At 41.0% G+C, this 12741-nt stretch overlaps 1 protein-coding gene across 3 annotated transcripts in view; it reads left to right on the top strand.

The window, feature by feature from the left end:
* The window catches only part of CEP120 (centrosomal protein 120), an 86087-nt gene that overhangs the window by 1522 nt on the left and 71824 nt on the right, over positions 1-12741 (top strand). For all 3 annotated transcript variants that reach the window (XM_018050684.1, XM_018050682.1, XM_018050683.1), the window contains exons 3-4: positions 5992-6148; positions 7737-7851. In XM_018050684.1, the coding sequence (XP_017906173.1) occupies positions 5992-6148; positions 7737-7851 (272 nt within the window). The remainder of the gene's footprint in view (positions 1-5991; positions 6149-7736; positions 7852-12741) is intronic.

Raw genomic sequence — 12741 nt, 5'->3', positions numbered from 1 at the left:
GTGTCGGGGAAGATTTAACTGTTAGGTTACTGACTGTTTAAAGACAGAGGACTAAAATCTCCTTGTAATTTGGTGAACAAAAAGCTTTTGGACTGTGGCCCATGCTATGAGGTAACAGAAATGTAAGGCACTCTCTTTCCCTTCAAGGCTGTAGGATTCTATCTCCTTAGGGAGGTCAAATTAATGTGTGGGAATATATTATGTTGGGATGTAATGTAAATAAAGTAAAAATAAATGATACAGTCTGTAAACACAGGTTTGGGAGGTGGATGAGGTTGATGGCCGAAGTGCCTTGGTTGGTAGGTAATCAAGGATAGAAGAGTCATTCCAGGCGATTAGACAACTGAGACCACTGTGGGATTGAGTATGGTGGTTTCCAGAGAACCTGGAATTGGGAAGGTCAGTTAGGTGTTGCTATAAACATATGCAGACCGCCAAGCTGTTCCTCCTTTTGTGTTTGTATTTCCATTCATTGTAACCACGCTGTTGCTTCAAGCCAAGACCCTGGGAGGCATTGTCTTCCTGGGTTCCCTCTCCATCCCCAGCATCCAAATGGTCACCAAGTGTTGATTTTATTTTAAAAATAATAGTAGGTGCTTTATATAACATTTTTAAAAATGTAAACTTTTAAATGGACAAGTTTCCATTGTGGGTGCCTTGCTGTGGGGCTGTCATTATCCCCGTAATCTTCTGTAGCGATCTTCTCAGTAATCTGTTTCATAAATGTTTTCAGGAAACACTGTGCACCTTACTGTCAGGGGTAACTTCTGAAATGCCACTCGAATTTTCTTAAAGTCTTTTGATGTGCTGAGGGATAAGGTCCTGCTTAGGGTGGCATACATGGCCCTTTAGGGTAGACTTGTGACCTCCCTTTTCAGCCTTCTCTCTCCTGCTGTGTGTATTCATATGTTCCCGGTCCTTCAGCTATTTGAACTGCTTGTAGTTTCTTGGCTATGCTTCTAGAAGTGCTTTTTATTCAAAAGAAGATCACTGGGCCGCTACCATGAGCAAACCTTGGCCTAAGTACTAGATTCCATGGATGAGAATGGTAAGGGTTTCTGTTTTCAAGGTCGTCTTTGTCTTTGCGACGAGGCAGGCGCCTGTTGTTCCCTTACTTATCCTCTGTTTTCAGGCTAATTGGAAGTTGTAGTTAGGATAGTCTGAAATTATAGGGAAATTCATGAAATTCATTTGTGAAACAGTGATCGATTAGAGCAGCCCACGGCGATGTCCTGTGAGAGGCCCCTGAGTTCTAACTGGGAGAGCCATGCCCAGTGTGGCAAGACTCTTCATAGGGAGTTTCAGATGAGCACTTTAGGTTGACACTGACAGGTTTGCAATCAAGGTCTTTATGACCAGCTTAATTCCTTTTAAGCAGCTTGAACCAGAGTAAGCAGCAGGAGGGATGTGCTTATTTAACAGTGGTTAAACTCCCCTCATGGAAACCCCCTCAACAGACCTGCAGACATATTGGCTTTAAGATGCTTAGTGCTTATTTCTTTCTTAGTGTTTTTTTTTTTTTTTCCACTGTGTTAAGTCTGTTTCCACTAGACCCTCAACTCTTCAAGAACACATACTCTGTTTTCTTCCTTTTGCATCCCATTTTCTGGTATTAACCTAACTCTGAATATGTCTTCAGCAACCTGAAGGAATGAAGTCAGGCAGCACAAATGAACAGTAATGCATAGAGAGAATATTTTAATATTTCTTGATAGTGTATAGCGTTGTCATTGAAAATAACATGAATGAATGAATGTGTTTATTTTCCTTTGGCTAATTTGTAAAGTATCCTTTACTGTGTTAGTTCAGTTCAGTTGCTCAGTCCTGTCCGACTCTTTGAGACCCCGTGGACTGCAGCACGCCAGCTCTCCCTGTCCACTGCCAACTCCCACAGTTGACTCAAACTCATGTCCATTAAGTCATGGACGGATGCCATCCAACCATCTCATCCTCTGTCGTCCCCTTCTCCCTTCAATCTTTCCTAGCATCAGGGTCTTTTCAAATGAGTCAGTTCTTCACATCACATGGCCAAAATATTGGAGTTTTAGCTTCAACATCAGTCCTTCCAATGAATATTCAGGACTGATTTCCTTTAGGATGGACTGGTTGGATCTCCTTGCAGCCCAAGAGACTCTCAAAGAGTCTTCTCCAGCACCACAGTTCGAAAGCATCAATTCTTCGGCGCTTAGCTTTCTTTATAGTCCAACTCTCATATCCATACATGACTACTGGAAAAACCACAGCTTTGACTAGACGGAACTTTGTTGGCAAGGTAATGTCTCTGCTTTTTAATATGCTGTCTAGGTTGGTCATAACTTTCCTTCCAAGAAGTAAGCGTCTTTTAATTTCATGGCTGCAATCACCATCTGCAGTGATTTTGGAGCCCCCCAAAATAAAATCTGTCATCGTTTCCACTGTTTCCCCATCTATTTGCCATCAAGTTTTGTGACCGGATGCCATGATCTTAGTTTTCTGAATGTTGAGTTTTAAGCCAACTTTTTCACTTTCCTCTTTCACTTTCATCAAGAGGCTCTTTAGTTCTTCTTCACTTTTCTGCCATAAGGGTGGTGTCATCTGCATATCTGAGGTTATTGATATTTCTCCTGACAATCTTGATTCCACCTTGTACTTCATCCAGCCCAGCATTTTTCTTGATGTACTCTGCTTATAAGTTAAATAAGCATTGTGACAATATACAGCCTTGAGGTACTCCTTTTCATATTTGGAACCAGTCGATTGTTCCATGTCTCGTTCTAACTATTGCTTCGTGACCTGCATACAGATTTCTCAGGAGGCAGGTTAGGTGGTCTGGTATTCCCATCTCTTTCAGAATTTTCTACTTTTTTTTTGTGGTCCACACAATCAAAGGCTTTGGCATAGTCAATAAAGCCGAAGTAGATGTGTTTCTGAAACTCTCTTGCTTTTTCGATGATCCATCGGATGTTGGCAATTTGATCTCTGGTTCTTCTGCCTTTTCTAAAACCAGCTTGAACATCTAGAAGTTCATGGTTCACATACTGTTGAAGCCTGGCTTGAGAATTTTGAGTATTACTTTACTAGCATATGCGATGAGTGCAATTGTGTGGTAGTTTGAGCATTCTTTAGGATTGCCTTTCTTTGGGATTGGGATGAAAGGTGACCTTTTCCAGTCCTGTAGCCACTGCTGAGTTTTTCAAATTTGCTGGCATATTGAGTGCAGTACTTTTACAACTTCATCTTTTAGGATTTGAAATAGCTCAACTGGAATTCCATCACCTCCACTAGCTTTGTTTGTAGTGATGCTTCCTAAGGCCCACTTAACTTCACATTCCAGGATGTCTGGCTCTAGGTGAGTGATCACACCATCGTGATTATCTGGGTCTTGAAGATCTTTTTTGTATAGTTCTGTGTATTCTTGCCACCTCTTCTTAATATTTTCTGCTTCTGTTAGGTCCATACCATCTCTAATTTTCTTGAAGAGATCTCTAGACTTTCCCATTCTATTGTTTTCCTCTATTTCTTTGCACTGATCGCTGAGGAAAGCTTGCTTATTTCTCCTTGTTATTCTTTGGAACTCTGCATTCATATGGGTATATCTTTCCTTTTCTCCTTTACCTCTTGCTTCTCTTCTTTTCACAGCTGTTTGTAAGGCTTCCTCAGACAACAATTTTGCCTTTTTGCATTTCTTTTCCTTGGGGATGGTCTTGATCCCTGACTCTTGTATAATGTCATGAGCCTCCATCCATCGTTCTTCAGGCACTCTATCAGATCTAAAACCTTGAATCTATTTCTCCCTTCCACTGTATAATCGTAAGGGATTTGATTTAGGTCATACCTGAATGGTCTAGTGGTTTTCCCTACTTTCTTCAATTTCAGTCTGAATTTGGCAATAAGGAGTTCATGGTCTGTGCCACAGTCTTGTTTTTGCTGACTGTATGGAACTTCTCCATTTTTGGCTGCAGAAAATATAATCAGTCTGATTTCGGTGTTGACCATCTGGTGATGTCCATGTATAGAGTCTTCTCTTGTGTTGTTGGAAGAGGGTGTTTGCTATGACCAGCGTGTTCTCTTGGCAAAACTCGGTTATCCTTTGCCCAGCTTCATTCTATACTCCAAGGCCAAATTTGCCTGTTACTCCAGATATTTCTTGACTTCCTACTTTTGCATTCCAGTCCCCTATAATAAAAAAGACATGTTTTTTTGGTGTTAATTCTAGAAGGTCTTGTAGGTCTACATAGAACTGTTCAACTTCAGCTTCTTTAGCATTACTGGTCGGGGCATAGACTTGGATTACTGTGATATTGAATGGTTTGCTTTGGAAATGGACAGAGGTCATTCTGTCATTTTCGAGATTGCATCCAGGTACTGCATTTTGGACTCTTTTGTTGACAGTAATGGTTACTCCACTTCTTCTAAAGGATTCTTGCCCACAGTAATAGATGTGATTGTCATCTGAGTTAAATTCACCCATTCCAGTCCATTTTAATTCTCTGATTCCTAAAATGTGGATGTTCACTCTTGCCATCTCCTGTTTGACCACCTCCAATCTGCCTTGATTGATGGACCTAACATTCCAGGTTCCTATGCAATATTGCTCTTTATAGCATCAGACTTTACTTCCATCACCAGTCACTCCACACTGGTGTTGTTTTTGCTTTGCTCTGTCTCTTCATTCTTTCTGGTTTTTTTTGATTCTGTACATATTAGCACTACTGAGCTGCGTCCTATCTTTTTGCCTTTTCATACTGTTCATGGGGTTCTCAAGGCAAGAATACTGAAGTGGTTTGCCATTCCCTTCTCCAGTGGACCATGCTTTGTCAGAACTCTCCACCATGACCTGTTTGTCTTGGGTGGCCCTACCCAGCTTGCGCTCACGGTTTCATTGAGTTAGACAAGGCTGTGGTCCATGTGATCACATTGATCCTGTTACTGTGTTAAAAGGAAAATTAAGATTCAGGTAAATTTGTTTTTGCTTATTTGATTATTTCTTAACTCTCTAGATAACCTGTTCTATAATAAATACTGGTATTTGTTGTTGTTCAGTTGCTCTGTCTTGTCTGACTCTTTGTGACCCCATGAAGTGCAGCATAACAAGCTTCCATGTCCTTCACTATCTCCCAGAATTTGCTCAAACTCATGTCCATTGAGTCAGTGATGCCATCCAACCATCGTGTCCTCTGTTGCCCCCTACCCCTCCTGCCCTCAGTCTTTCCCAGCATCAGAGAGTCACCTCTTCGTTTCAGATGGTGAAGGTATTGGAGCTTCAGCTTCAGCATCAATCCTTGTAATGAATATTTAGGATTGATTTCCTCTAGGATTGACTGCTTTGATCTCATTGCTATCCAAGGGACTCTCAAGAGGCTTCTCCAGCACCACAGTTTGAAAGCATCAGTTCTTCAGTGCCCAGATTTCTTTATGGTCTAACTCTCACATCCATACTTGACTACTGGAAAAACCATATCTTTGACTATATGAACCTTGTTGGCAAAGTGACGTTTCTGCTTTTTAATATGCTGTCTAGGTTTGTCATCAGTTTATTCCAGGGAACAAGCATCTTTTAATTTTGTGGCTGCAGTCCCTGTCCACAGTGATTTTAGTGATATCTAAAATTGGTATAATCACATTTTTAACACTTCAGTTCTGAATGTTCTTGAGATCATAGCTGCTCAAAGTGTGAACCAAGAACAACACCGTTGACATCTCCTGGGATTTTGTTAGAAATGCAGAATCCTGGGCCCATCCCAGACCAGTTGAACCAGAATCTACATTTTAACAGGACAGTGGGTGATTCATTGCACAGTAGTGTTAGAGAAGCACTAATTTATCAATTTGACTAATGTTTTTATGAATCATGAATTTGAGTATATATGTGAATATGTGCTAGTGAGTTAGTTTATGGAATACATGATAAGTTAACCACTGTTAACATGTCAGTTTTTAAAACTTATGTGCCAAGGGACCATATTTGATTTTTGTACACTTCCAGTTAACCTGTACAGTCTTTTTTTCTAGGTCGCCATTTCCCCAAACGTCCAAAACATATGCTTATAGTAGAAGCAAAGTTTGATGGAGAGCAGTTAGCTACTGATCCTGTGGACCATACAGACCAGCCGGAATTCGCTACTGAGTTAGCCTGGGAAATTGACAGGAAAGCACTTCATCAGCACAGGTGACTGTTACCTTCAATGTGTTCAGCTCTTGTTTCAGTTTGTGATGTGTGTGTGTGTGCACATGCTCGCAGGTACTGTGCTGTGCTTAGTTGGCCAGTCGTGTCCAACTCATTGTGATCCTATGGACTGTAGCCCACCAGGCTCCTCTGCCATGGGGATTCTCCAGGCAAGAATACTGGAGTGGGTTGCCATGTCCTCTAGGGGATCTTCCCAACTCAGGGATCAAACTGGGGTTTCCTGCATTGCAGGTGAATTCTTTACCATTTGAGCCACCAGGGAAGCCCAAGAATACTGGAGTGGGTAGCCTATCCCTTCTCCAAGGGAACCTCCTGAGCCAGGAATTGAACTGGGGTCTCCTGCATTGCAGGTGGGGTCTTTACCAGTGGAGCTACTGTGTGTGTGTGTGTATATATATATATATACACCCTCATATATCTAAGCAGGCTTCCCTGGTAGCTCAGGTGGTAAAGAATCTGCCTGCAGTGCAGGAAACCTGGGTTTGATTGGGAAGATCCCCTGGATTAATCCATGAATTTCTTTGAAATGGTATTAAATTCCTAGAGGATACTAGAATTTTGCATTTCATCTTAGTGACTTCTGGAATATCTGCTCAGACAGCGTCTTCATATTGAGATATTAGTGCCTGCATTGGTGCTTGTGTATATGATTGTGTCAGTATAAAGTGGCACCACTCTGTATTTAGTAGACTGACAAAATAACACAGATAAATATAAATGATGATTTTTGTGCCCAGTGCAGGGTTCATAGTCATTCCATTAGATAGTGGCAGTGATGGCAAAATCCATCCCGCTTATTGTATGTGTAGGGGTTCCAGACTCAAGCCATGTTGCACAAGTCAAGCTCATGCTTGCATGATCTTATCATATATTACACTGAATTGTTTTTAACTTAATTTTAACACTTTACGATGTTGTGACATTGAACTCTTAAGTTCATTTCATTTTTTTTTCAGCAACAGAAAGAGTTGTAAGCATATACAGAGGGGTTTCCCTGGCAGTACAGTAGTTAGGACTGTCTTCGAGTGCAGGGGCGCAGGTTCCATCCCTAGGCTGGGAGCTAAGATCCGTGCCTCAGGGCCGTAAGCCTAAAACATTAAACAGAAGCAATATTGTAACAGATTCAATAAAGATTTCTTTCATCTACATAAAAAAAAATCTATTAAAAAAAGCGTATATATGTGTATTCGAAGCTTTATGTGTGTAAGTCTAAGAAAAACAATTTTAAATCAGTCTTGAGGATTAATGGTAATTTTTGACTTTGAAAGCATTCTGTGTGTCGCATAAGCTTGAGAAACATTGGCCTAGATGTTAGCTTCTTGGATGAGAGAGACTTAAAGTCTCTCTCTTTTTTTGACATGTTTTGTGTATTAGTTGGTAGACAGATAAGTAGACATAATTAGTAGTTCATGCCAGTTGAAGAGTTTTTTAGAAAGTACAGAATAGATATAGGTTATCCAACGAAATAATAGTTGTCTTGAATAGTAGTAAGTAGCTTTTTCAAAGCTAATAGGAAGTTCAGTATTAAGCAAAAGTGATTTTATGTATCACATGAATTGTTATGTTACAGGCTACAGCGTACTCCTATCAAACTGCAGTGTTTTGCCTTGGATCCTTTAACTTCAGCCAGAGAAACCATTGGTTATGTTGTTCTAGACTTAAGAACTGCTCAAGAAACAAAGCAGGTACTGACCTTTTGATGTTTTGTTACTGATTCTGTCAGTTATTTTCAGTAGATAAGAGACTGATTGAAAGGACATGGACTGTTAGACCTAATAGGTCGTGCGCTCCTACCATGGTATATGGTATGGTAGCTCTTAGTTCTTACGGTGAATTTGGTTTAGAAAATCCTGACCTTTTGATCCTTCCTCTGACCTAGACCTATCTCTCAAAGAAACTTCTGAGTTCAAATCTGTGTTCAAGTTGCTGTGACCTTTAAGTTTAACGTGTTCAGCTCCTGCGCTCCACCTTCAGAGTGCTCCTCTTTTAGAGTTCCTTGCTTCAGTGCCGGGGTCCAGCCCCGGTGGATCCAGGGAATTCGAAGGGTGGACGGCGTTGGCGTGGAAAGACTTGTTTATTTATTAATGTAAGATCAGATTAAGAAACTATAGTGTAGTAAGAAGATTAAGTGGAGGAAGAGGGCTGAATAGCTTGGTTTACGCGGAAGGCCAATAAAATTCCAGACAAGGAATTTGCACCATCTACGTTGGGCCACCGGCGCCCGCTTGAATATCTAAGGGTGCCTCGCCTTGAGCTCCCTTTCGTGCGGGTCTTAACAGCCAGGGCAAGTAAGTAGACCTGGCGAGCCTCCGCGCCCCAGGTGGAGATTCAGCCTGAAGTTAGTAAAGAGCAGAGAGAAGGAAAGGGAGAGAAGAAGAAAGGGAGAGAAAGACATGGGGGGAGCCAGAGTCCCAAGAAACCAGGCCGAGAGACTAGTTCGAGAAACTGGTCCGAGAAACTGGTCCGATCCTTTATTGTTCAGAAGGCCTTTTATACTTTTGGTAAAACATGGAGATCAATGGGTAACACAAAATTATGTAGCGTTCGCAGCCCAGACTCTTTCTATACATCATTTTGTATACAAAAGGTCTCAGGTGATTGACATTATCGTCTGGCCAAGAGGCTTGTTAACACTTTTCGGCTCTCTTCCTTAATGAATGTTAATTTTGTTTCCCCTGAAGTGTTTTTCTTTAATCTCCATCTCCTTAAAGCATTAAAGTTACATCTCTATAGAACAAAGGTGTAGTGGGATATAACAAAGAAGGTACTTAACTCAAAGATCTAATGTTGCTAATACCAGGTCTACTACTTGTTTTTCTATATACCAACTATATCTCAAAATAAAGGATATGAAAATTTGGCAGCAAGCATTGACTCAACAAATGAAACTTTTAATCAGTCCTATTCTAAAGATTTTGACTCTTCGGAAGCCCCTACATTCCTAGGATGTTTTAAGCTTCCTGTGCCTCCTGTGGTTAGGAGGCCTCAAACAATCACACGCGCAGCTGTATGAGTCCTGCAGGCAGGCTAGAAAGCCATCAGAGGGTTTTTTTTGGATTGAAACACTCTTTCAAATGCAGAAGACTAAAGCCCTGAATTGACTTTTTCCAGAAAATGTCAGAAGAGTGGAAAAGCAGAGCACAAAAGCCGGCAGATTTTTGTTGGGGTACATGCTTAGGAATTTCCAGAGGGGTCCCTGAAGTCTGAGCACGCCTTGCGTATGTCAGCTTCCTTCCTCATGACCTTGTCACGGGCGGGATTCCTCACACTGGCTTCCGGCACTTCAGTGATGGTCACTGCTCTCCTTCCAGACGTCTTCCTTGACACTTCCCTTTCCTGGCCTCCAGAGCCAACCCTTTCCAGTTGGTTTTCCCTCCCAATCCATCTAATATCCTGCATTTCATGCTGCCATCTCAAGCCACTTACCGAGGCTGTCATGTTGTTGAGCCACTAAGTCATGTCCAACTCTTTGTGACCCCATGGACTGCAGCACACCAGGCTTCCCTGTCCTTCGTTATCTCCCAGAGTTTGCTCAGGTTCATGTCCATTGAGCCGGTGATGCTGTCTAACCATTTCGTCAGTGGTGCTATATGACCATTTCATCCTCTGCTGCTCTCTTCTCTTTTTGCCTTCAGTTGTTCCCAGCATCAGGGTCTTTTCCAGTGAGTCATCTCTTCACATCACACGGCCACAGTATTGGCGCTTCAGTTTCAGCGCAGTCCTTCCAGTGAATATTCAGGGTTGATTTCCTTGAGGATCGACTGGTTTGATCTCCTTGCAGTCCAACGGACTCTCAAGAGTCTTCTCCAGCACCATAATTCAAAGGCATCAGTTTTTTGGCACTCAGCCTTCTTTACGGTCCAACTCTCTCTTCCATACATGACTGTTGGAAAAATCATAGCTTTGGCTATATGGACCTTTATGGTCAAAATGATGTCTCTACTTTTTCTTACACTGTCAAGGTTTGTCATTCCTTTCCTTCCAAGGAGCAAGCATCTTTTAATTTCATGGCTGCAGTCATCTTCAGTGATTTTGTAGCCCAAGAAAATAAAGTCTGTCACTGCTTCCATGTTTTTCTCCTTCTATTTGCCATGAAGTGATAGGACCAGATACCGTGATTTTTGCTGTTTGAGAGTTAAGCCAACTTTTTCACTCTTCCCTTTCACCCTCATCAAGAGGCTCTTTGGTTCTTCTCTTTCTGCCACTAGAGTGGTATTTTCTGCATGTCTGAGGTTGTTGATATTTCTCATGGCAGTCTTGATTCCAGCTTGTGATTCATCCAGTCTGGCATTTTCCATAATGTACTCTGCATATAAGTTAAATAAACAGGGTGACAATATACAGCCTTATTGTACTCCTTTCCCAGTTTTGAATCAGTCAGTTGTTCCCTGTAAGGTTCTGACTTTTGCTTCTGAACCCGCATACAGGTTTCTCAGGAGATAGGGAAGGTGGTCTGGTATTTCCATCTCTTTAAGAATTTTCCACAGTTTGTTATGATCCATGCAGTCAAAGACTTTAGCCTGGTTAATGAAGCAGAGGTAGATTTTTTCTTGAATTCCCTTGCTTTGTCTATGTTCCAACAAATGTTGGCAATTTAATCTCTGGTTCCTCTGTCTTTTCTAAACCCAGCTTGTACGTCTGGAAGTTCTTGGTTCACATACTGCAGAAGCCTTGCTTGAAGGATTTTGAGCATAACTTTACTAGCATGCTAAATGAATGAAATTTTACCCTAATTTGTACATTCTTTGGCACTGCCTTTCCTTGGGATTGTAATGAAAACTGACCTTTCCCAGTGCTGTGGCCATTGCTGAGTTTTCCAAATTTACTGACATATTGAGTGCAGAACTTTAACAACATCATCTTTTAGGATTCGAAATAGCTCAGCTGGAATTCTATCACCTCCACTAGCCTTGTTTATAGTGTTGCTTCCTAAGGCCCCCTTAACTTCAGACTCCAACGTGTCAGGCTCTAGGTGAGTGACCACACCATCGTGGTTATCTGGGTCATTAAGAATTTTTTGTATAGTTCTTCTGTGTATTCTTGTTACTTCTTTTAAATCTCTTCTGCCTCTGTTTGGTCCTTACTGTTTTGTCTTATCGTGCCCGTCCTTGCATGAAATATTCCCCTGGTATCTCTGATTTTCTTGAAGAGATCCCTAGTCTTTGCCATTCTGTTGTTTTCCTCTACTTTGCATGGTTCATTTAAGAAGCCCTTCTTATCTCTCCTTGCTATTCTCTGGGAACTCTGCATTCAGTTGGGTATATCTTCCCCGTTCTTGCTTTTTGCTTCTCTTCTTTCCTCAGCTATGTGTAAAGCCTCCTCAGACAAACACTTTGCCTTCTTAAATTTCTTTTTCTTTGGGATAATTTTGGTCACTAACTCACTAACTCCCGTACAATGTTACGAACCTCTGTCCATAGTTCTTCAGGCACTCTGTCAGATCAAATCCATTGAATCTCTTCATCGCCTCCACTGTATAATCATAAGGGATTTGAATTAGGTCATACCTGAATGGCCTAGTGGTTTTCCCTACTTCTTTCAGTTTAAACCTGAATTTTGCCGGCTTTCATAGCAGCCCTCTAATTGGTGTCCCGGCTTCCTGCTCCTGGCATGCCTTTTGTATTACTTAAGAGTAAGGGAACTTCTTGAAACACATTTGTTATGTAAATAGTATCCCCTTGGCAAGATGGTAAAACAGCTCAGGGTCTTGATTATGCTTTTGTTATTGAAAATGCTTCTTAGGTCTTTTAAAGTATCTTACAACTTTTTTTGTATGTTACTGACTTTAGAAGTTCTTAGTTTCAGTTTTTCTTAATGACATTTTTTTGGTCCTACTTTCTTCAGAAAATAAAGTAAAAAAATATTCTCTCTTATTTTAAAGTCCTTGATGGATTTGGATCTTAAATGAGGATTCTGTGAAGGAAAATTTATCTGTTACTGACATTTCTGTTCCTGGTAGAAAGATAAAGGCATACCTCATTTTTATGGCACTTCAGTTGATTATGCTTCACAGATATGCTTTTATTTTAAAAAAAACCAATTGTGACAACTGGTTGTCAAGGAGATCTGTTGGAGCCGTTTTCCAGCAGCATTTGCTCACATTTTCATAACAGGAGTATTTCAAACATTTTCATCATTACAATGATCTATGATCAGTGATCTTTGATGTTACTATTGTAAGAAAATTATGACTCACTGAAGGCTTAGCTGATGGTTAGCATTTTTTAGCAATAAAGTATTTTTAAAATAAGGTACACACGTTTTCTTTAGGCATAATGCTGCTGTACTCTTAAACTACAGTATAGTGTCAACAGAACTTCTGTACGCACTGGGAGGCCCCAAAACTTGTACGGCTCCCTTTATTGCAATAGTCAATTTGTCGTGGTCGTCTGGGACCCACCTTACTATATCTCCGAGAGTGTGTGTGTAATTGCAAATAAGCCAGGCAGTCTGGCCCAAATTTGGAACTATTCAAAAGAAACGGAAATGCTTTATAAAAAGGACTTGTTTCTCCTCCATCCTTGGGTCACCTCTCTTCCCCCCAAGTCCTGGGAAAGGTTTTCCTTCTAGGCTTA

This window comes from Capra hircus, chromosome 7 (genome assembly GCF_001704415.2).
Source record: "Capra hircus breed San Clemente chromosome 7, ASM170441v1, whole genome shotgun sequence".
Lineage (NCBI taxonomy): Eukaryota > Metazoa > Chordata > Mammalia > Artiodactyla > Bovidae > Capra > Capra hircus.
Note: the sequence above shows the minus strand (reverse complement) of the source record. Positions and strands in the feature narration are given on the sequence as shown.